General features: G+C 48.2%; 1 protein-coding gene across 6 annotated transcripts in view; it reads right to left on the minus strand.

Moving 5' to 3' along the window:
• Nucleotides 1–947: 947 nt before the first annotated feature.
• kazna (kazrin, periplakin interacting protein a) overlaps nt 948–25,749 on the minus strand; it is a 798,970-nt gene continuing 774,168 nt past the window's right edge. For 5 of the 6 annotated variants that reach the window (XM_072478390.1, XM_072478389.1, XM_072478392.1 and 2 more), the window contains 3 exons: nt 9,663–9,801; nt 9,350–9,441; nt 948–6,357 (listed from right to left, as the gene is read on the minus strand). In XM_072478390.1, the coding sequence (XP_072334491.1) occupies nt 6,339–6,357; nt 9,350–9,441; nt 9,663–9,801 (250 nt within the window). In that variant the 3' untranslated portion in view covers nt 948–6,338. The remainder of the gene's footprint in view (nt 6,358–9,349; nt 9,442–9,662; nt 9,802–25,749) is intronic. The other variant, XM_072478391.1, reaches the window with a different exon arrangement.

Here is a 25,749-nt window from a genome sequence, read left to right on the forward strand (position 1 = left end):
GAAGCTGGTCCCATATCCTAAGGTGTTGTTGCCACAATGAGTTTGGAGGGACTCCTCAGAAAACAATGTGGGGACAGGAGATGATTTTGGCCATGATTGGCTGGTTTTGAGTGGGGCCTAGCAAGAGCAGTCCCACCAAGCTGGGGTTAAATGAGGAGAGTCACTGGAGGAGGATGGGGTGATTAGCCACGTCAAAAGCTGCAGAGAGAAGGAGGAGGCATAGTGCATCACGTCACTGTCACGGAGGATGTCATTTGTAACTTTGATCAGGGTTTGATGTGGCAGGAATGAAGACTGAAGTGAGTCAGACATGGATCTGAGGAGAAAGCTGGGCATGGATGTGAGGGGGGATAACGCAGTTCAAGGACTTTAGAGATGAGGCAGTATCTGAAATGGACAGAGGGTTTGAGCAGGCGCCAACGGGTTGCCAGATTTTTCACGCTCCATTTTCTTTTGGTTAAAACATAATTGTAAATTAAAATTGCAAATCGTAATGGCAAAAGCATTGAGAAAATCAAACAGGCAGCGACGGACTCACCAACCATTCTGACTGTTTCTGCACATCGCTGGACACCTGCAGCTTAGGGACATTTAAGTATCCAAGAGGTGGGTTTGATTAGGTTATCTGGGGCTTCCCTTGCCCCTGGCCTCCTTCACTTACCTCCATTTGCAATCCCCTCCGGACTCCTCCCTCCCACCACCATCCTCCAGCTCTTACCTGACCAAGCGAGGGATCAGACTGTAGGTCTCCAATGGCGGCCCCATACCTGTTAGCCCAATGGTAATTCGGCTGGTCTGGGCAGGAGGCTTAGTTCCAGGCTGCAGTCGAGACCCGAGTTACGCAGTCTAGGCCTCAGGCCTCACTTGGTGAGCCATATGAATTTGTTGCTGACCCCAAGCTCACCCCTCGAATCAAAATTGAATGTAACGAGGCTAACACCATTCAGTATCTTTGTATTCATATATCTTTTATTTACATGAAGTACTGCACATATATCAAAGTAATGAATGCACATTAGAATAGTTAGGTCAGAACATGACTACATTTCACCAATAGACCAGCACCACTGAGTCCCTTCATTTGCTCCACCAGTGTCATAAAGCCCCAGGAAATACCAGCCAACCAATATTCTCTTTAACCTTCCGCCATTGTCTCCCCTCTCCTGACTCCTGCTGTGGTACGGTTTCCATGGGCACCAGATGTCCTCTAACACCTCGTCCACACAGCCATTCTTCACTCTTGCGTTCAGCCAATGAATGCGGGTAGGTTACTCGGCTGCACTATGATAATACAGCTGTGTCCGGTACTGTCTTCACCCCAAAGTCCCCCCCCTGTCAGCACTTTGCAGTGGAGGCTAATGGATAGTGATTCTCCTCCCGCTCTGTTAGCGGGTACTGTGGCCAATTGTAAATTGGAACTGCTTCAGGCGAGATCCACTGAACGCAGACTGGGAACGAGTGCCAGGATGTCCCAGTCTGGATTGCTCAGGATCAACAGAACCACTGGGGAGGATACCTTTAATTTATTATGAAGGCAAATTGTTGTGCACGTTCTTGAAACGAGTCATCATGGTAAATGAAACCCTTTTGCACAGAGTTAGCACCAAGCTTGCCCATCTCCCTGATGAAGTATGGTGCAGGTTAGAATAGATACTGGATTGTCTGCTCTGCCCCTGTTAGCTCTCCTGGTTTAGATAAAGCGTGAGCCAGGGTCAAGACAAAGCCCATCTACAGGGTCAAAGGTGGGAGGGTGGAATTGAGGCCAATTGAATGGAATTGTCGGAGCAGGTTCGAGGGGCTGAGTGGCCTACTCCTGTTACAGTGACTGCTCTGGTAGCTATGTGTAGCGATTTTGAACATCAGATCATGAAGATTGTTTGGCAAAATCAATGCATCAGCAATGTCTATAGCCATACCTCAAAAGGAGGAAACCCTCAGGATCATTTGCAGTGGCTGATGTGGGGCATCTGGATTGTTATTTTTATTTTGCCCTCCGAAGCCCCATCCAGTTATAATCACAAAAGTTGACAAAGTGCAATCTAATCTTCATTGCTTTGGGTTATGTGATTTGCAACCAGTATTTTGAGGACTGCGAATTGCGGTTTCATTCATCTTTTTCCCCAGTAAAACAGCAGTGGTGCTGGAAGCCGCGCTGAATGTACTTAACGCCAGTCCATGGTGACTAGAGCAAATGTTTCCGCAAACGCAACTTGTAACGAGAAAGCCCCTGTTGGACCAGCATTCGGTGCTTCACCTCAGTGGGTCAGCATCAACACTGCAGGAGGTTTGAGCGTCACAGGACATCATTGGTGTAAGTTATACGGATGTCTTTTAAAAAATAAATTTAGAGTACCCAATTTTTTTTCCCAACTAAGGGGCAATTTAGCGTGGCCAATCCACCTACTCTGCACATCATTGGGTTGTGGGGGTGAAACCCACGCAGACATGGGGAGAATGTGCAAACTCCACACGGACAGTGACCCGGGGCCGGAATCAAACCTGGGACCTCGGCGCCGTGAGGCTGCAGTGCTAACCACTGCGTCACCGTGACGTCCAAGTTACACGGATGGCTGCTGACGCTCCAAGGTTGCCCTGGAGTCTCCAAGAATTGCCCAATCACAGAATGGTCACTGCACAGAAGGAGGCCATTCGGCCCATCATGTTGGCGCTGGCTCTCCAAACGAGCTGTGCACTCATTCCGCCACTGATATCCAGGACATTATTCCAACCAAAAATCGGACAGGCATTTTTTAAAAAAATGTCTTTGAACACTTTTGTTTACTAATTATAAACTGGTTGATATGGGGGAAGGAGACATCTGTTTTGAATGGTTGACTGATCATCCAATGGGGGAAATTTAAAAAAAAAACTCTTTGCCTTCTAATTGGCAGGGAGTCTGCGCACTGTGAGGGTGGACAGGTTGGGTGACCAATGGCAGCAGAGTGGGAGGGTTGGCGTGAGGGCCGACGTGTGGTGACACCTGCAGGAATATGTCCAACCTAAGCTGGTGACCCGAGTGACACTGAGGAGACCCCAGAGCTGTGTGAACTTTGGAAAAATGAAGGAATCGATCCCTGCGGGCCTTTACTCTGTGAGAGGGTCACTGAGCGTTAAAATTCTCCCCCATCACTAAGTTCCCTTCAGGATAATTAGCAGCAATGGATTAGAGGAAAAAACAGCAAAGGCAACACTGAAAACCTAGATTCCTGTCAAACATTCATAATAATGTAACAAGTAAAAATGATACCAAAATCTTTGTGAGTACGTTTAAAATAAAATAAAAAGCATTGCCTTTTTCTATTCAACAAATATTCACAGAATACAAAATAAAATCAGTACAGTTAGTTTAACATTCTCCAAAGGTTAAAAACAGGTCACGCTTGTCCTTGATATAGAAGGGGGTAGTGTCAGACTGGCTGCTGCTCTTGGCCAGGCAGCTCAAACACCTTCTGATTCTACAATCCAGGTGTGCACCCATTTGGAGCGGTTTGTTAGTTTGTCAAACTGTATTAGTACTGATGACACTGCACCTTCACAAACACATGGAGAATGATCCACTGCAGAATGGCTTTCTGCGAGCTTTTTCTTTTGCCGAAACTTGCCCTGCCCCTCAGTTGTTGCGTGGCCTGCCACTCCTCCTCGTCTTCCTGATCAGCCACGAGCTGGTCTCCCGCTGGTCAACAACGCTGTTTCCGCAACTGCCCGGCTGCGGCTTTGGCATCTGACCATGCGACTCAAGCAAATACCAGCACTCCCAGCCCCAATTGGGATGACTCACTTCAGCTTGGATCCTCCATCTCCAGTCACCCAGCACCCAAAGGGAGTGAGGTCAACGTGTCCAACAGCACTGTGGTGTAACCTTGTGCTGTGTGTGGACTGTGCTCCCTCAAACCGAATCGGCAAGATTCTATAGCCAAGGCAATCGACCAGGGATGAGGGACTTCAGCTATGCGGAGAGGTGAGAGAAGCTGGGATTGTTTTCCTTGGAGCAGAGAAGATTCTTATTTAATAGAGAGGATCAACATTATGAAGGGTTTTGCTAAGAGTAAATGAGGAGAAATTGTTTCCACTTAAAGGGTGGGGATGGGGAATTAAAATTGGTAACCAAAGGAGACAGATTTAAGATAATTGGCAAAAGTAGAGGATGGATTGGGCAAATGTTCTTTAATACAGTGAGTTGTTTTGATTTGGAACGCACTATCTGAAAGAGCAGCTTCTACAGTAACTTTCTAAAGGCCATGATGTGGAGATGCCGGCATTGGACTGGGGTGAGCACAGTAAGAAGTCTTACAACACCAGGTTAAAGTCCAACAGGTTTGTTTCGAATCACTAGCTTTCGGAGCACAGCTCCTTCATCAGGTGAATCACCTGAGGAAGGAGCAGCGCTCCGAAAGCTAGTGATTCAAAACAAACCAGTTGGACTTTAACCTGGTGTTGTAAGACTTCTTCCTGTTTCTAAAGGCCATTGGATATATACCTGAAAGGGAAGAACATTGTAGAGCTCTGGGGAAAGATCAGAGTTTGACTTGGCCACGTAGCTCACTCTGTCGCCCTAGGCACAATAGGCTGACTGGCCTCCTTGGCTATGACATCACTCAATGAGCTACAATCAATGCACAAGTAGAACTTGGATCTTCCCCTGGTTAGCGTGTATGATTGTTCAGAAAACATAACCTGTTCTATAAGGTAGAACTCACTTTGATGTTTAACTGTCCTAATCTTTATCAGAACCTACTGCTCTCTTTAACCAAGAAAATACAGGGAATATGGCAAACTGAATACATTCAACCAGCTCAAATATATTGTGGCTGTTATTCATCACTTTACCCATATTCTCTGGGGTTGTACCTCTGAGCACTTACTGGGGGTAATTCTCATTGTGTTCCACAGTGTAAAATGGGCCATGGGCCAACTGATGCTGGGCTAGTTGAGCTCAACTACGATAGCACACAGTGTTTGAACCTGGGATCTCCCTGGCCTGTATAGCTCATTTTACCCTTTAGGGAATTGGAGGAGGCTCAGTCTATCAAATTCAGCTCAAGTCGCCAACTTTGAACAGTCCGAGCCAATAGCCCAAATGGGTACATGTCTCACTTTGCAACAGACTGGAATCCAATAATATTTGTGTATCAATATTTGGCATATGATGGCCAATCCCATTAATGGTTAGGTTCAACTCACTGAATGTGAGTGACTTGAGTCAGTCACTATTATGTTCAAAATTGTCCCGTTTGCCCCCCCTTCCCCCACCAGCAATAGCTCTGGGAGGTCACCTTACAGGCGATGAAAGCTGCAACCCTAACCTTAGTGCGGCCTCCCAGGTCAGTCAGCTGGGGAGCAGCCCTCAGGCTGGTTTGCAGGCCCACCGCAGCCTCCGTTTGCCGTGGAGGGACTTTGGGACAATTCCTGTAGAACCCACATCATTGCAAGAGGCAAGAATGAGGACTCCACTGCTTCGGCAGCAATAATGTTGACATTTGAAAACAAAATGGGAGACTTAACGGGAATATCTGGCAAGAGTAAAACTCTTTTATATGAAAAGAGGAAAGGTAGTGAAGTAAATTAAAGCTCCCTCTAAACATTGCTGATGATTTTTGCAGATGTCGAGCGGTATTGCTGGTCATGCGGTATAGTTCTCCCGAGTTAGTGGAATGTCATGCCTGTCTCCTGGATCTAGCTGTTTCGAGATCCCGCCCCAGGATCCCCGGATTAATGTGTGGATGGGCGGTTTAACTCTGATTATGTAATCCTATCTTTTAGGAGCACAGTTAGCTCACCTGGATCTAAACAAAAGAAAAGGTGCGTTTGCTGGACAGTCGCTGGAGTAAGGACAATGTGCTACATTCAGTTAAGCCCATTCGGCGATAAACACCTTCAACATTAGACAGCTGTTTTCAGAATGGAACCAAACCCCCTCACCCCGAGGCACAGTAAACCAATGGTGACATGGACTCATCCTATAGTCAGAGGCAGCTTTCCACCGGGCAGTCAGCGCTCACCAGCCTTCCCAAAGAGGCCGCATGTAGCCAGTTGGAGCCAACAGCGACCGAGTCAGCAAGATTTTTTAAAAAAATTAACCTCCTTCCAGTTGGTTGAAAAGTCCTCCATTTTCCTTCCGACGTCCTGAAGGGGCTGATTATTTTGAAAGGTTTCTCTTTGTCTGTTAACTCCCTCCGGCTATCCCCAGTGCCCAGCTCTGTCCTACGTATTGGTAACGTCTATCCCAGTGAAGGTTTGGAGAGAGCTGCATGCTGGTCTGGACAGTGTCTCCTCGGAGTCTCCCCGTGGACGCGGGGAGTGGGTCTCGTGGAAACCGAGATCTTTTCCGCCAAACGCCTTCATTGATTCCATTGGTCCCTGGGTGCAAGATTTAAAAAAGAAAAAAGGATTTGCCATTATGCAGCCTCATTGCACATTGCTCAGAAATATCCATCAGTACGCCATCTAACATTGGTTTGAGGTGCAGTACTGATGTTGCATGGCAGCCATCTTGTATGCAACAAGGTCCCACAAACAGAATTGAACCAAACGTTGAACTGTTTTTGAGAGAGGAATACCGAGCAGCAGAAAGAGCTAACGTTAATGGAAAGTTTGGGTAAGTTGGCAGGTTTGCTGCCCAACTACAAATCTCAGTCTACTGCAAGCATCAAAAGTGAAAATAATGCTCCAAGATTAATAGAGAGGTCTAACATTTATTCCTTCCATGTATCACCAAAATATACAAACTATTGTTATTTTGTATGTTCAATGCTGAATCACTATTGACGTCTGTTCTATCTCTGTGCTTCTTTAGCTATCTATCTCTGTCTCTATTCACCTATCATCTCCAGTCCCACTATGTATCTATCAATCTGTTGTTTATCAGTCTATCCCCATATCAGGCTGCTTTAACACTGTAAGAATGCAGCATTGTTAAAGTGCTTTCAGTGTTGGTTATTAGTTCCTGCTGACCATGTAGTAATCTGGTTAGCATGATCTTTCCAATCATACTAAAACACTTAACTGTGCATTGCTGCCCCCTGACTGCATCACTCTCCTCTCCCCCGACTGACGTCAGTCTCCCCTCCTTCGACTGTGCATCACTCTCCTCTGCCCCGACTGTGCATCACTCTCCCCTCCTTCGACTGTGCATCACTCTCCTCTCCCCCGACTGTGCATCACTCTCCCCTCCTTCGACTGTGCATCACTCTCCCCTCCCCGACTGTGCATCACTCTCCCCTCCTTCGACTGTGCATCACTCTCCTCTCCCCCGACTGTGCGTCACTCTCCCCTCCTTCGACTGTGCATCACTCTCCCCTCCACGACTGTGCATCACTCTCCCCTCCCTTACTGCGCGTCACACTTCCCCCGATTGTGCATCACTCTTTCCCCACCGACTGTGTGTCATTCTTTCCCTCCCGACTGTTCGTGACTCTCTCCCCCTGATTGTTTGTCACTCTCCCTCTGACTATACGTCACTCTCCCCCTGACTGTACATCCCTCTGACTGTGCATCACTCTGGCCCCTGACTGCGTCACTCTCCCCTCCCCGACTGTGCATCACTCTCCCCTCCGACTGGGCGCCACTCTCTCCCCAACTGTGTGTCATACTAGAGGCGGCACAATGGTTAGCACTGCTGCCTACGGCGCTAAGGACCCGGTTCGAATCCCGGCCCTGGGTCACTGTCCGTGTAGAGTTTGCACATTCTCCCCGTGTCTGCATGGGTTTCACCCCCACAACACAAAGATGTGCAGGCTAGGTGGATTGGCCACACTAAATTGCCCCTTAATTGGAAAAAGATAATTGGGTACTCTAAATTTATTTTTTAAAACTGTGTGTCACTCACCCTGAATGTATGTCACTCTTCCCCCCTGACTATGTGTCACTCTCCCCGACTGTACATCACTCTCCCCCCCCCCCGACCGTCTGTCACTCTTCCCTCCCCCGACTGAAAGTCACTCTCCACCTGACTGCAAATCAGTCTTCCCTCTGACTGTCCATCACTCTTCACTCCTGACTGTGCGTCACACTCCATCCCCGACTGTGCGTCACTCTCCCCCCCTCCGACTGTGCGTCACTCTCCCCCCCGACTGTGCAGTCAGTCTCCTCCCCCACTGTGCGTCACTCTCCCCCCTGACTGTGCGTCACTCTCCGCCCCGACTGCGTTCGCTCCACACCGATTGTAGTTCCCTGTTCCCCGACTGTGCATCACTCTTCCCGCCCAGACTGTGCGTCACTCTTCCCCCCCCCCCCCCGACTATGAGTCACTTCCCCCCCCCGACTCTGCGTCACTCTCCCCCGTCATTCTGCCCGCCCAACTCTGCGCCACCCTGCCCCCCCCGACTGTGCACCACTCTGCCCCGACTGTGCGTCACTCTTCCTGCCCAGACTGTGCGTCACTCTCCCCCCTAACTGTGAGTCACTCTCTCCCTGACTGCGTGTCACTCTCCCCATCCCCCCGACTGTGCGTCATTCTCCCCCATCTCCTCCAACTGTGCATCACTTTCTTCCCGATTGTATCACTCCCCAACCTGAATTAAAATAATGCAACTCATATTTTCAGTACCTGACCAAACAAACGCTTATTACTCGCTACTGAACCAAAATTATTCATGAATGGAACAAAACAGAATAATGGGACAATTTTTCCAGCTCCTATTTGCCCGGTATTCAGCTGCCGAAGGTGATGACTCACCTTGTGCTACCTTTCTACAGGTACTGAGCACATTTTGAGGGTCTCCATCGGGAGTGGGCTATGTTCTTATTTGGGGGGGGGGGGTCTTTGCTCCCCCAAAAATCAGGGTAGAATGGAAAAAAATGTGGAAACAATTTGTCTACACACTGAACACTGAAGATAACAACCATTGCTTTCCTCAAGGTGGAAGGGTGATTGATGGTATGCCCCCCCCCCCCACCCCCCAAAGGGCTGGACATCTTATGCCGGTATTACTGGGGTCTCTGGCAAGGGGGTGCCCCCTCCATGCACCAAACTACATGCGCACTCCTTCAGGCTCTTTCCCTGACCGACAATAGCAATGTACATTGATATAGAGCCTTTAAGATAGTAAAATGTCCCAATGGCATTTTCAGGCAAAATTTGACACTGAGCCATGTTTTAGGATAATGGAGCAGGAACCTGGTCAATGAGGCATTGGAGCATCTTAAAGGGTTCTTCGGGCCTAGGCAGCCGATGATGGGGTGGTGGAAGCTGGGGATGGGCGAGAGGCTCAAATTGGAGGGGCGGAATTTGTGACATCAGTGGAGTGGGCGAGTGGTGTTGTGTGGCGGGCTTAACTGGCAGGATCACACCCCGCACAGATTGTCAAGGATCAGCTTGGCCCCAATAGTTAAATACCCTGGCACTACTCACTGTTTAGGCTCACAAATGAAGAATGGCCTCCTCGGTGAGGTACCAGAGAGTGCCCGACACCAGTGGAACTCTACACCAGTACGAATCAGTGCCTTCAGGAGAAGGGGGAAAATGGGTGGCAAAATGTTAGTGCATCAGAAATTATGTGACAGCACTTCTGCCGCATCATCTAAACTTTCTTTCTTTACGTCTGTTGGCCTCCACGAGCAATAGATAAATTGCAAAATAATCTGTGAAGCTGTGAAATTCTGCTGTGTATTTGGTGATAGCGGCTCAGGTTAGGCTGGCTCAGCCCTAGCCTCACTGTACTCACCCTTCCTGCTTTGTATTTTCTGCTGGTTTCATCCTCTGGGTCTCCTAGAACATTCTCCCCAGTGTGATTATGTCCCAATGAGCCCTGTTGTGCATAACATAGCTGCCCCAATCTCTCACTTTCCTGCATCAATCCATGCCTGCAAATGAGAAACAGGTCATTTTAATGGAGCTCACATCATGCCCGAATCAGGTCGTTAACATGCAGGCCTCACTCAGGCCCCATAGCACAGACCTCACACCGCAGAACAGGCCCGACACCAACACTAGGCCTCATACCATGACATCTCGCACAAGAGCAGCCCACACATGGGGACATGCCCTCATTTCCAAGGTTCCCTCCAAGTCACACGCCACCCTGACTTGGAACTATGTCGCTATTGTCGCTGGGTCAAAATCCTGCAACTCCCTTCTTGACAGTACTGCAGGAGCAACCTCACCACAAGGACTGCAGCGGCTCAAGAAGGCTCAATTAAGGGCAATTAGGGATGAGCATAAATGCTGACCTTAGGCAGCATGGTGGCGCAGTGAGTGGCACTGCTGCCTCACGGCGCCGAGCTTCCAGGTTCAATCCCGGCTATGGGTCACTGTCCGTGTGGAGTTTGCACATTCTCCCCATGTTTGTGTGGGTTTCGCCCCCACAACCCAAAGATGTACAGGGTAGGTGGATTGACCACGCTAAATTGCCCTTTAATTGGAAAAGATTAATTGGGTACTCTAAATTTTAAATAAATAAATAAATGCTGACCTTGCCAGCAATGTCCAATGAATTAAAAACAATTCTCCAAGTGCTTCACATGACAGGAAGTGTTTTTCATTGACTGCTGTTTCATAGGCTAACTTGGCAGTAACACCGCACAGTCATTTTTTTTATTGTTATTGGATGTGGGCATCACTAGCTGGGCAAGAATTTAATGCCCACCCCTAATTGCCCTTGAACTGAGCAGTTTGCTCGGCCATTTAAGAGTCAACATGTAGGCCAGGCCAGGGAAGTACGGCAGATTTCCTTCCCTAAATGACATGAGTGAACCAGATGTATTTTCCTTTACAACAATCGACAATGGTTTCATGGTCATCATTACACTTGTAATTCCAGTTTTTCTCCATCTCCATCAGCAATGTGGTCGACTCATAAATGGCCGAGCAAACTGCTCCGTTCAAGGCAATTAGCGATGGGCATTAAATTCCTGCCCAGCAGGGAAGTACGGTGGCACAGTGGTTATCACTGCTGTCTCACGGCACCGAGGTCCCAGGTTCGATCCCGGCTCTGGGTCACTATCCGTGTGGAGTTTGCACACTCTCCCCGTGTTTGTGTGGGTTTCGCCCCCACAACCCAAAGATTTGCAGGCTAGGTGGATTGACCCTTATTTGGAAAAAATGAATTGGGTACTCTAAATTTAAAAAAATAATAATTCTTGCCCAGCTAGTGCTGCCCACATCCAATAAGTAATAAAGAAAATGGCAGTGGGCGTAATTGCCATGTTAGTCTCTGAAACAGCAGTCAATGGAAAGTACTTCTCGTTATGTGAAGCATTTAGGGAATTGTCTTTAAATCATTGGACATGGGCATTGCTGGCAAGGTCGGCATTTATGCTCATCCCTAAATGCCCTTAATTGACAACGTGCAGGGGCACCTTCTTGAGTCCTTGTGGTGAGGTTTTTCCTACAGTACTGTTAGGAAGCGAGTTGCAGGATTTTGACCCGGAATTTGAACCCGGGTCCCCAGAGCATTAACCTGGGTCTCGGGATTGCTATATCGCAATGCCTCGCACTTACTCACAATGGAATGTTACGAATGACTGGATAATCTGCTTTTGCTGGTATTAGAATGATGAAATGAAGGTCTTAAAATCTGATTAAAATCTTCCCTGGATGCCAGCAGATCTCCCGGGACATAGTTCATGGTGTTTTATAAGGATTGGACACAGGGGCAAACGTGTGCTCTGACTGAAGGCAGATCTTTGGTTTATTGTTTGCTGATGCTTTTTCCTGAGCCATGTCTTCCAGTGTCGGTTTGCCATTGCCTTTTGCTCTCAGGAGCAGGATCCCATTGGCCTACCTCAGCCAGAGGAGGAATCAAATTCGTGCTGTTGGCGCTATTGTGAACCCACAGAACCCCATGACCAGTAACAGGGGACTGGATTCTCCGTTTTGGAGATTCCGGCATGAAAACAATGGTGGAAAACTGCCGCAAAACTGGCACAAAACGGCCACTGAATCGTTGTTTTGCTGGGGGCTAGCAGGGAGGCAGCGTAGAGCTCCCAGCTTTAGCTGCCGATAAGGCCCTGAGCATTTCCTGGTCCGTGGCCGCACATGCGCACAGCGGCAGCCTGCAGCGGCCGCGCCGTGCTTCATGGCAGACTCAGTCCGCGGACTCGGACTGCAAACATAGTGTCCCCCTTTGGCCGCTCGCGTGCTCTCGACTGCCCACCTACAGTGCCCCCAGCCCCAAATAAAGCCCCCCCTGCCTGCGGATCAGCCCTCCCCCGACTGTGGCGGTGCCAGACTGAGTCCGCAGCCGCCAAGGTAAGTTCACGACGGATGAGGCCATGAGAGTCGGGAACTCGGCCGGTCGGGGACGGAGCATCGCGTGGTTGGCCTCAGGCAATGGCCTGAGGTTGTGCATACGTGGCCCGGGGGACTTTTCGGGGGGCGGAGCATCGCAAAAGCAGCACCGCCCCCGTTTTTGGCATCATTGGGGTTCTCCGCCCCCTCATCACACCTGGATGGTCCTTTCAATGCTTCCCTCACCTTCCCAACAGCGTACCACAGCCCCAAGCTCTGTGCAGCACACCTTACTGCATCAGTGTACCATCCTTTCCACTTCTCACGCCAACCAACCTTAAACCAATCTGAAATACATTGGTTTAAGGTTGGTTGCCAACCTTGGGACACTTTTATACATTCGAACCTTACTGTATAGGAACTGGATTGGCACTGCCCAACTCATTTCACAGAGGACTCTAACAACAACTTGCAACTTACAAAGCGCGTTTTAATAAAGCGACATGTCCCAAGGCAATTTACCCAAGGCAAGAGCGTAACCAGGCAAACCTATTGACTCCAACCCATGGAAGGAATACTTGGTCAACGAGGTAAGTTTTAAGGAGCATCAGAAAGGAAGAAAAGGAGGTGGAAAGTTTAAGGGAGAGAAATACAGAGCTTAGGGCCGAGGCAACTGAAGGTATGACTGCCATTGGTGGGGTGAAGGAACCCAGAATGTAGAAGTGGCCGCAATTGGAGAGGGGGGTGGGGCTGGTTACAAGAATAGGGTGGGGAGGGACCACGGATGCATTGCACACAACAATGAGAATTTTACTGTTGAGATATTGGGTAGATCAGGATCGAATATAGGTCAGCGACATGGCTGACGGGTGAATGGAACATAACATTCATCACATCAGTTGAGAAACGCACGACATAAAGTTGGAATTGAAGCCAAGTCCCAAAGACGAAACTATTTAAGGGAATGCAGCAACCATTTTCTCATTTTTTAAAACTTTGTTTTAGGTGTGAAACAACTTGGATTATAAAACAACTTTACTGAAGTAAAATGCCCAAGGTGCTTTGTGGGAGCATAATCTGATCAAATTTGTCACAAAGCCAAATAAGGGGATATCAGGACAGGTGATCATCGGTTTGGGTCAAGGAGGTAGTTCATTAAGGAGCATCCGAAAGGAGGAGAGGGAGAAGGTTTAGTGAGGGCTTTCCGAACCCTAGAACCCCAGGCAGCTGAAGGCCCGGCTGCCAATGGTGCAGTGTAGGAATTCAGGAGTGTGTCAGCTCAGAGATCTTAGAGCTGGAGCAGGGAAGAGGTTTCAGAGGGGCCAGGGATCTGAAAATAAGGGCGAGAATTTTAAACGTGGGGCGGTGTCGGACTAGAAGCCGACGGGTGTAGGATGGGTTGCGGGGTGGCGGGGAACGGACTTGGCGCGTGTTAGGAGATACACAGCAGAGTCTGGAAATAACAAAGGTAAAGGCGAGGGAGAAAATGGGTGATGCTTCAGAGCATCAATCACAGTGATTTGGAGTGGGAGTGGGAGTATTTGGAGTGGGAAGCTCAGCTCAACTCAGGGACTAGGAGAACGGCGAGGTCCAGACATTGACCAATGCGGGGGATGGAGGTGGTGACGAGGGAGCAGAGTGACAAAATGTAACATCAGAAGTTCGAAGGGCATGTCTCAAAACCTTTATATATAAATATTAACTTTTAGGAGGCTCCTGGCCCTGATAACCTGGTGCGGTTAATTATTTTAACTCATACTGAGCCCTGATATCCGTGACAATGATTAACTTGAAGACTGAAGATCATGCTGTCATCAGCAGCAGACGCTCCACCTATCAATTGTGTTATTCCTTGTGTCTGAATAAAGATCGTAGTCTTACAGTTGAAGTAGATGCTTTATTTTGAGTTTGTTCTCTCTCCAGCACTTATACTATGTTACATCTGAGCTGCCTGTCCGTGTCCTGCTCACCAGCTGCCGTCCTCTGAAGTGTGTGCTGACTTCCTGTTTGTCTGTATTTATACCTCTCCCGTGCTCCCTCCAGTGATTGCTCAGTTGTATTGCATCTACATTGACCCCTTGTGTGTATATACACAGATATACAGATCACTACATCAATGACTTTGAACACTAAAAGCCTTATTCTTGGGTATTTATAAGTTAAAGCTTTCTAAGAGAGAGAACGGAGAACACCCAAAAGAAAAATGCTAAGACACCAATGTTCGTTGAGTAATTATAGCTGAATGGTGCCCTGTGTGATAGGCCATTCATTTGAGAGGAGAACGAGGTGAAGCGAGAGCAGCCGATACCTGGTCCCCTTGGCAACCAGGGCCTTGTGTGGAAGCGACTGTACTCTCATTGAGCAATGACTAACCTGCTTGAAAATCAGTAAGCTCTCGTCACTGCTCCTGCCTGTTAGGGTTGTTCACCATACAGGAATGCGACGGAGCCTCCAGCATTTTAAGATTAATCACCCGGACGGCGCTTTGAGCAATGCGGGAGAAAAATCATAGAGTCATTAAAAATAATTGCTCATTTTCAACTCCGCTGAACATTTTTGGTCATTGAAATATTGGAAGGGGGTTTGGGAGGCTGTTCGACTCCGCTAGGTCCATGCAGACACATCGGGCGCGATTCTCCACTCCCGCGCCGGTTGGAAGAATCGCCTGGGCCGCCAAAATTTCCCGCGACGCCGGTCCGACGCCCTCCCGCGATTCTCCCTAGCGGCGGGAACGGCCCCGTCGAGTTCCGCGGGCCGCAGGCCGGAGAATCGCCCGAGACACCCAAAATGGCGATTCTCCGGCACCCCTGCTATTCTCAGGCCCGGATGGGCCGAGTGGCCAGCCCAAAACAGCGGGTTCTCCTCAGTAATTTCGCGGCCAGAGTTCATGACGCCAGTGTCATGATATCCAGATCAGCATATCATGGTGCAATCACACGCACACTAATGGATAGGCAGTTGGACAACCAGCACACATATAACATCGCAGCCAATCACGAGTGAGAGCACACGCACTATAAAACAGGGAACACCGCAGTTCCCGCTCATTCTACCAGGAGATAGCTCAGAGCACAGAGCTCACAGCGCGCCACTCAGACATAGATCATGTGCTGAGTGCCTCACTAAGATAGTGATAGGGCTGGGTCCACAGGTTAGCTGGTGAAGCACGTACCCAAGCCAGTAGTTAGTTGTTACCGTTGATTAGACAATAAAACAGAGTTGTACCATCTACAGCCGTGTTGGATCATTTGTGCATCAGAACACCCAACATGACAGCCAGTGTACCACACTCGTGACCTGCTCTCTACCACCGCTTCTGGCGGGCACACAAATCGATCAAAAATAAAATCTGCTCCTGGGCCAGTGGCACGGAGGAGGTGGTCTGCCCAGCTGGGGCCCGGGCCTGCGCTGTTACATCCAGCTAAGGGTGCACGCATGCATGGGAGGGCCGGCATTCTTGAAAGTGACCGCGGGACACATCTTCCAGTGATTGGAATGCTGCGACCGATCGCTCCGCGACCCTCCCGACACCCACCCACGGGTCGCAACCCTGAGTTTGGAAATGACTGTTCTAGATGGTAGTGGTCGAGGGTTTGGAAGGTGCCGTTGAAGGAGTGCGGCTTGGCCAGTTGAAGGTGCCGTTGAAGGAGTGCGGCTTGGCCAGTTGCTGGTGTGCATCTTGCGGATGCCGCTTGTAGCTGCCGATTCTGTGAAGTGTTTTTGAAATGTTTCACTGTGAGAAGTTGTTCCATGAATACAAATATTGTTCATTGATTCACTCGCCATGGCAATTGTGCCTTGCAGTGTTTCCAATTGCTGTCTCTGACTTCATTCCCTCATGTTGTCAGCATTAGGATATTTGGTAAACTCTCAGATTCAAATCTGTTTCTTGCTGCACTGCACTTAACACCAAGACTATTCAGCACGAGATATACTGGCTATTTTTAACACTATTAACTGATAGCTTTAAGGAATGCATAAGTGATACCATCAACAATTCATTAGGCAGGGGCAGGAACCCAATTAGGAAGAAGATAATGAGCCAACAAGAAACAGCATAAGATGCCACCAGCAGAGCAGAGAAAGCTACCGAGAGGTGGACTAAAGAGGCAAAACAACATGAAAACATAACACTTCATTAAAAATGTTGCTCAGTGAACCCTGTCTCTGGCAGCTCAACAGTACCAAGAGAAGAACAAGGCCATGATGATAATGACGAAGATCAGAGGCAGGCAGAATCACCTCAAGAGTGTAGCAAGCATTAAGTAGCTGCCCTGATACCGTGAGACAAATCACAGGCCCGGACAATTACTGCTAGTCTCTGGGGGTTTACAGTGTCTGGAAGATGCTGTGCCAATAAAATCAAACTGGTATTTGAAGAGGAAACAACAAAGGGAAAGAATTTCCAACAACCTTTCAGTGAAACAAAATGAAATGCTCAGCCTTATCGGGAAGGTACATCATTAAACTGCCTGTTCAGAGAAATAACCAAAGCGAGCCACACGTGTAAGTGTTCATGTCATGTCAATTACATTGCTAAGGTTAAGAGCAACAGGAGGTGGGTATTAATTGTCCATGAGCCCATATAAACAGGGGATAGCTGGGACACTGGGCTGAGAGATATGAGACAGAACAAGTCGGTAAACTAGGTCAAAAAAGAAAAGCTCCGTGTCCTGGTTTGGGTTTCAAAAACTGACCGAGATCCTGTTAATAATAAGATATAATAATAATAATAACTCATGGAATCTTACAGCACAGAGGAGACCATTCGGCCCATCAAGCCTGTGCACACTGATTGTAAAGACTGGCAAATAGCCAGCTCCCTCTCTCCTTTGTGAGAACCACAGAATCCCTACAGTGCAGAAGGAGGCCATTCAACCCATCAAGTCTGCACCGACCCTCTGTAAGAGCACTCCACCCATCCATGACCACTTCCCCGCACCATCCCAATAACCCATTCATCTAACCTACGCATCCCTGACATTAAGGGCCAATTTTAGCATGGCCAATCCACCTACCCTGCACATCTTTGGACTGTGGGAGGAAACCGGAGCACCCGGAGGAAACTCACGCAGACACGGGGAGAACGTGCAGACTCCACACAGACTGTCACCCAAGGCTGGAATTGGACCTGGGTCCCTGGTGCTGCTGTGAGGCTGCAGTGCTAACCACTGTGCCACCGTGCTTCCCCATATGTGGCTCAAAGATTGGTGTGGGAGAAATGGATTTGAATTCATGGGACATTGGCACCAGTACTCGGGAAGAGGGGACCTGTTCCGATGGGACGGACTTCATCTAAATCATGCAGGGACCAGAGTCCTGGCAAATTGCATAACTCGGGCTTTAAACTAAATAGTGGGGGGGGAGGATTCAGTTGTTTGGAGAATTAGAAAATCATGGTTAAAGGAGAAGGTGAAAGGATAAGGTAGAAGTGCAGGTTAATGATGAAAACTTTAAACTAGTTAATGGGGCTGGGGGCTCAGGAGAGTTTATTAAAGTCTCCAGACCACGTAATAGAACAGAGTGTATAGAAGGTGGCAGGAATCTAACTTCAGGCAGAGCGGAAGGGGGGACAAATATGAGAAGGGGGTGTGGTCAATGCAGGACGGACGGTGTTATACCTAAATGCACGCAGTATATGGAAATAGGTAAATGAGCTTGTTGCGCAATGAGAAACCGGCCGGAACGATGTTGTGGGCATCACAGAGACGTGGCTGCAAGGGGATCAGGGCTGGGATCTAAATATCCAAGCGTATGTGCCCTATTGAAAGGACAGGCAGATGGGCAAAGGGGGCGGGGTTGCTTGTTGGTAAGGAATGACATTAAATCGGTAGCAAGGAGCGATATGGGATCAGAAGGCATAGAATCTCTGTGGGTAGAGTTGAGGAATCGCAAAGGAAAAAATACCCTGATGGGAGTTATGTACAGGCCTCCTAGCAGTAGTCAGGATGTGGGGCAGAAAATAAATCAGGAGATAGAAAAGGCATATAAGGCAATATTACAATAATCATGGGGGACTTCAATATGCTGGTGGGCTGCTTGTGGTAGAGCCCACTAGGGAGCAGGCAATTCTGGATTTGGTGATGCGTAATGAGGCAACTTGCGAAGGGTACTTAAGTTGAAGGAACACTTAGTGGGCAGTGACCACAATATGATCGAATTTACCCCGCAGTTTAAGAGGGAGAAGCTGGAATAAGATGTAATGGTATTACAATTAAATAAGGGTAACTACAAAAACATGAGGGAGGAGCTGACCAGAGCTGATTGGACAGGCAGGCTAGCAGGGAAGACAGTGGAGCAGCAATGGCAGTGGGGAGGAAACATGCTGAGGTGAGGAGGAGGCATCCATGGCTGATGAGGGAAGTCAAGGACAGCAGAAAAGCACACGAAAAAGCATACAAGTTGGCGAGGAATAGTGGGAAGCCAGAGGATTGGGAAGCCTTTAAAAGCGAGCAGAGGACAACTAAAAAAGCAATAAGGGGGGAGAAGATGAAGCATGAGTATAATAATATAAAAGAAGATAGCAAGAGTTTTTTTTCAACATATAAAAGTTAAGACAGAGGCAAGCATGGACATTGGACCACTGGAAAATGTGGCCGGAGAAGTAGAAATAGGAAACAAAGAAATGCAGAGGAACCGAATAGTTACTTTGCATCAGTCTTCACAGTGGAAGACACCGGTGGGGATACCAGAGCTTTAGGAGAATCAGGAGGCAGAGGTAAGTGCAGTGGCCATCACTAAGGAGAAGGTTCTGGGGAAACTGAAAGTTCTGAAGGTGGATAAATCACCTGGCCCGGATGCACTATGCCCCAGGGTTCTAAAGGAGATAGCTGAGGAGATTGTGGAGGCATTGGTGGTGATCATTCAGGAATCACTGGAGGCAATGAGGGTCTCAGAGAACTGGAAAATGGCTAATGTAACACCCATATTTAAGAAGGGGGGGAGGCAGAAGATGGGAAATTATAGGCCGGTTAGCCTGATTTCGGTCATTGGTAAGATTTTAGAGTCAATTTTTTAAAACAAATAAATTTAGAATACCCAATAAATTTTTTCCAATTAAGGGGCAATTTAACGTGGTCAATTCACCTACCCTGCACATCTATGGATTGTGGGGGCAAAACCCACGCAAACAAAGGGAGAATGTGCAAACTCCACACAGACAATAACCCAGAGCCGGGATCGAACCTGGGACCTCGGCACCGTGAGGCAACAGGGCTAACCCACTGATCCATCGTGCTACCCAGAGTCCATTATTAAAGATGAGATTGCTGAGTACTTGGAAATGCATGATAAAATAGGACTGAGTCAGCAAGGCTTTGTCAAGGGGAGGTCATATCTGACAAATCTGTTAGAATTCTTTGAGGAGGTAACTAGGAAGTTAGACAGAGGAGAACCACTGGACGTGATCTATTTAGATTTCCTGAAGGCCATTGACAAGGTGCCGCATAGGAGACTGTTAAATAAGTTAAGAGCCCATGATGCTAAGGGTAAGATACTGGCATGGATAGAGGATTGGCTGACTGGCAGAAGGCAGAGAGTAGGGATAATGGGGTCTTTTTCAGGATGGCAGCTGGTGGCTAGTGGTGTGCCTCAGGGGTCGGTGTTGGGACCACAACTTTTCACAATATACATTAACGATCTGGAAGAAGGAACTGAGGCACTGTTGCTAAGTTTGCAGATGGTACAAAGACATGCAGAGGGACAGGTAGTGTTGTGGAAGCAGGCGGTCGGCAGAAAGATTTGGACAGGCTCGGAGAGTGGGCAAAGAAGTGGCAGATGTGAGGTTATGCACTTTGGTAGAAAGAATAGATCCCGAGATGAGGAGGAATTTCTTCAGCCAGAGGGTGGTGAATCTGTGGGACTCTTTGCCACATTAGGCTGTGGAAGCCAAATCACTGAGTGTCTTTAAGACAGATAGATAGATTTTTTTTTACAGTAATAAAAACATTTATTTCATTTCGTTTTGGAGATTCAGAACAACCTGAGGTACGAGACATGATCTCCGCATTTACACAAATAAATTTACAGCCCGCTCTCTCGCTGCCTGCGTCGGACCCGAAGCGGAGAGGCCGGCTGGAGCTGCCCCCCCCCCCCCCCCCGACGTCCTCTGGCTCTTTGGGGTGGGGGTTGCCCCAGGGACTGTGCGCGCCAGCGGGAGTGTGCGCCAGCACCGTCCATCCGCACAGCGAGACACAAACAGTCCATACTTTACAACAAACAAAAAAAGAAGAAAGGAAACACAGAAACGCATCAACGGATTAAATTAATTTCTCTCTCCACTCGCTGCCTCCAAAACATTAAATCGCCCCCGCCGACCCGCGGCCAGCAAGAGGGGGGGAGGGGGGGGAAATACATCTCATCCGTCAGGTTATCCTGGTCAGTGGGGTGGAAACGATGGCGAGATAGATAGATTCTTGATTAATAAGGGGATCAGGGGTTATGGGGAGAAGGCAGGAGAATGGGGATGAGAAGCATATCAACCATGATTGAATGGCGGAGCAGACTCGATGGGCCGAATGGCCTCATTCCTATGGTCGTACGGCAGAATGATCTGCCATTAATATACTGACACCCTCACAGACATAAAAAGCAGCTCCAATGCCAAGGGAAGGCTGTCTATTTTCTAAAGTAAATGCAGATTCACAAGGAATAGCAGCAGGGGTACGCCATGCAGGCCTTCCGAGCCTGCTCTGCCATTTAACGGTGACCTTCCTGACTGATCCCCATTTCCCTTAAAAGTCCAAAAAGCTAGGGGCAGCACGGTGGCACAGTGGTTAGCACTGCTGCCTCACGGCGCCGAGGTCCCAGGTTCGATCCCGGCTCTGGGTCACTGTCCGTGTGGAGGTTGCACATTCTCCCCGTGTTTGCGTGGGTCTCACCCCCACAACCCTAAGATGTGCAGGGTAGGTGGATTGAACATGCTAAATTGCCCCGTAATTGGAAAAAAATGAATTGGGTACTGAAAAAAATGAATTTATGGGGAAAAAAATCCAAAAATCGATCAATTTATCTATTGGATTTGATTGGATTGGATTTGTTTATTGTCATGTGTACCGAGGTACAGTGAAAAGTATTTTTCTGCGAGCAGCTCAACACATCATTAAGTACATGAGAAGAAAAGGTAATAAAAGAAAATACATAATAGGGCAACACAACATATACAATGTAACTACATAAGCACTGGCTTATGGCTGGGTATCCACACCTCTCTGGAGCAGAAAATTCAGAAGATTAATGACCGTCTGAGTGAAGAAATATCTCCTCATCTCAGCCCAAAATGGTGCCCCCGTCCCCACACCCTGAGGCTATGGGCATGAGTTTGCCACCCTGTTGCGCCTGATGGCGATCTCGTTACGCCAGGAGCATCGCGGGAGAGATCCAAATCGGGCTTCGCGCCAGGCGCAAAACCGCACGTGAGTCACCTGACCTGTGGTGCCCGTCGCAATCTGGATCACGCCCTCGTTGGGCGAAAGGTGAAAGAAATGCACACCGACAACACAAGCTCAGTCGTTACTGAAGGGACATTGAGTATGAAAGGGAAAACGCAATGTATACAAATTAGGAGAAGGAGTGGGCCACCCGGTCCCCAAAGTCTGCTCCACCATTCAATAAGATCATGGCTGATTTGATTAACGTCAACCCCACATTCCTGCCTCACCCCCGATAACCTTTCACTTCCTAAGTGCAGCATGTGGCGCAGTGTTTAGCACTGGGACTATGGCGCTGAGGACCTGGGTTCGAATCCCGGGTCACTGTCCATGTAGTCTCAGTTCCATCCTGTGGGGTTTACCTGGGAGGGTGAGGAAAGGGGGGAGCTGGGCTGAGGAAGTCCCCAGTGTGTCAGTAAAGTGAGCGAATTGCCGCCTGTCTGTGGTATCCCACACACCGGCCAGAATTTGTGATTAGCACAGTGATATACCACCAATTATGACACGAGAGAGAGATGAAGTGAATGAAGGCTTTAATACGCAGAGAACTTAGCTAGCCAGAGACTTCAGTACAGACTGAGCGCCACCCACTGGATGCAACATTATATACAGCCCCGGGGAGGCGCAGCCAGAGGCACAGCCCACCGGGGTTCCAACCCAAGCCTAAAGACTTTAGGAACTTTCAAGCGGTTATTGGATAGGCACATGGAGCACACCAGAATGACAGGAAGTGGGATAGCTTGATTTTGGTTTCGGACAAAGCTCGGCACAACATCGAGGGCCGAACGGCCTGTTCTGTGCTGTACTGTTCTATGTTCTATGTGGAGTTTGCACATTCTTCCCATGTCTGCGTGGGCCTCACCCCACAACCCAACAATGTGCAGGTTAGTTAGATTGGCCACGCTAAATTGCCCCTTAATTGGGAAAAAATAATTGGGTACTCTAAACTTATTTTAAAAAACTTTCACTTCCTTGTTAATCAAGTATTTATCTTGCTCTGCCTTAAAAATATTGAAAGACTCCGCTTCCACTGCCTTTTGAGGAAGAGTTCCAGAGACTGTTGCAAAAAACACAGGATCATGATCATTTCATTGCATAGCTCACCAGGAAGCACTCGGCACCTAAATGCCCCTCCAGAGTTCATGACATTGCTTAGAAATCCATAAATGTGTCTCCGTCTAGTTTTTAATTCTTACTGGAATTTGAGTAAGTGCATTGCAGCTCTTAAGATATTGTGTTTTTGACAATTTTAAAAATGGCTCTTCCTGATATTAAAGTTGATTACTATGGAATTTTTTAAGGGGTTTGACGGGATAGATCCTGGGAAGATGTTTCCCTTGATTGGGGGTCAATCACTTCTAAGGGCCACAGATTCAGACTACTTGGTGAGGAGACATTCCTTCTTCACATTCGTACTCCAAAGGCTGATGTGCTATTTTTAATACCGTCCCTTACCATATCATGTATTTTACATCATAGGAATATAAGAAGAGCATAGGAACGGGAGTAGGCCATTCAGCCCATCGAGCCTGCTCTGCCATTTAGTACAATCATGGCTGATCGGGCATTTCAATGCCTTTTACACCCACTATCCCCATAATCCGTAACGTTATTGTTCTTCAGAAATCTCTCAATCGCTACTTTAACCATCAATGATGGTGCTTCCACTAGCCCAGCCCGAGAAAGTGACTGCAACAGGTATTCCTGAACCACGCTTTACACAACAACCATGAAGGCCAACCAGGTTGCCAAATCTCCAGGACTTGCCCTGGAGTCTCCAGGAATTGGAGATTAATCTCCTGGCAAGGAAAAAGAGGCATTAAAAACAATATTTTAAAATTCTATTTGAATGCCTTTCTTTATTAATTATAAAGATATTGGAAAATGAGAAAAGAAAAGTTGTGAGATGCACTCGGTACTGGTGATAAGAGGTCTTGTGATGGAACTTCCAGGAATACACCATCCAAACATTGGCAACTAACCCCAAAAGGTGTCCCTCATCAACTCAGATTGCCGAAGGGTCTTGTCAACGTTCCCTATTTCCCACACTCACTTCCCAAATAATCCTCGTCCTTCTTTGGTTTTCCAAAGACAGAACCCTCGGCATGCCATCAATTCCTATTGTGTGCCAAGGACCGGACTGGATTTAGGTCGCCTGGACACACTGTACTGGAACAAAACTCTTAACACTCTGCCAAAGTCAGTAAACAGTTGTGACGTGAGCCATGGCCATTGGCATTTTGAAGCTCGTAATAATCCTGTGGCTCCTTTCTCACACTTTAGTCACACAATGCCTTTTGGCTGAGCCAGTCTGCCTTGTTATCGTCTCAGTAAAACCACATCAGTTGTCAGCAAAGAGATGTGAATTATTTTTGGTTGAGTGAGTGAGGTGGCTGGGGGGGGGGGGAACAATATATGTTGCCTCTTCGTCTCCTTAGCTGCAGTGTGCTATTTGTATAGTGGCCAGCAAAGAACTGGCAGAAGGCACAAAGCAACTCGAGACAAGGCCGAGTGACTGAGAGCCAACGCTGGGACTCTGACTCACCAACTCCCAGTGGGGAACAAAGAAAGTAAATTGGACGTGGAAACATTGCTCAGTTGCTGAATACGCTCAGGGTTGCGTGAGATAAGGTTTTCCGTCAGCAAGGGAGTCAATATGGGAGGGCAGACAGGAAGGTGGGAGCTGAGATCATAATCAAATCAGCCATGATCTTATTGGAGCAGGCCTGAGGGGCTGAATGGCTCACTCCTGCTCTAAACCTTTGTGTTCTTGCAGTGCTTGTTGAGGAGCAAGCCTCAGGGGCAACAGAGGCTCATGGAACTGCCCCTCCTCCTTTTTCTCCCACCTATCCCTGTTGTTCCCCTGTCTGCTGTACATTGAGGCAAAAGAAAATGTTTTATTAACTGCCACTGTGTGGCAGCATTGTTCTGGAAATTTCAAGGGGGCTGTAAAGTAGAGCAAACCAGTCTCTCCAACGCTGACTCTGACTCGCGTTGGGAGTTTTTACCGACAGTGCAGTGGTAATCGAGCACCTTCAGCTTCCAGCGAGATTATAAAACACTCAAGGTGATAAAGCTACCTCCTTGCTGAATGAGTTCAGAATCTGAATAGCAATTAAAACAGCACGAGTGCCCTGTACCTTTACAGGAACAGCATTCCCTCGTACACAAAACCCAACAGAAACCAATACTTCTCCTGAAAGGCCGTGCCCTTGCGTAATAATTAAAAGATCTACTGGCTTTACTATATTTTTCCTGGATGTCTATTCCCCACTTGGTGTATGTGCAGAAAATAGACCAGGATTCTCTTCGCTGGTGCTGCTAAAATCTCATTGCAATTGATCAACTCAAAAAGCACAACATGCGGGCTGGTCGTTCCTGAATGCTGCCACGAATCGATGGGATGCCACGATTAAAAGTTGTGGGCGGAAATTCTTGGTCTTTTTTTTTTAACCAATTTAGAGTACCCAATTAGGTTTTTTTTCAATTAAGGGGCAATTTAGCGTGGCCAATCCACCAAACCTTTTTCTTATAAAATTAGAGTACCCAATTCATTTTTTCCAATTAAGGAGCAATTTAGCGTGGCCAATCCACCTACCCTGCACATCTTTGGGTTGTGGGGGCGAAACCCCAGCAAACACGGGGAGAACGAACAAACTCCACACGGACAGTGACCCAGGTCGGGATTCGAACCCGCGTCCTCGGCGCCATGAGGCAGCAGTGCTATCCGCTGCGTCACCATGCTGCCTCCAATCCACCTAACCTGCACATCTTTGGGTTGTGGGGATGAGACCCACGCAGACACAGGGAGAATGTGCAAACTCCACACAGACAGTGACCCGGGGCCAGGATCGAACCCGGGTCCTCAGTGCTGTGAGGCAGCAGTGCTAACCACTGCGCCACCGTGCTGCCTGTGTATTCCTGTTCTTGGAAGCGTGTGTGTCTGCCTATGGTATACCATGGTCAGGATCTGCAGGGCTCACTGAGGAGTGACGGGCCAGATCCATGCTGGATTTGGTCAGCATCATCCAACAGTAATTGGCCTTGTGAAATGCTGGAACTTGGCATGTATGGATATCAGTGAAAGACACCAAGCGAAGCTCCTTCTGTTCAACTGCAACAAGCGACCTTAACCCCGATATCAGAACAGTGCCC

Source organism: Scyliorhinus torazame, chromosome 16 (genome assembly GCF_047496885.1).
Source record: "Scyliorhinus torazame isolate Kashiwa2021f chromosome 16, sScyTor2.1, whole genome shotgun sequence".
NCBI classification, from domain to species: Eukaryota; Metazoa; Chordata; class Chondrichthyes; order Carcharhiniformes; family Scyliorhinidae; genus Scyliorhinus; species Scyliorhinus torazame.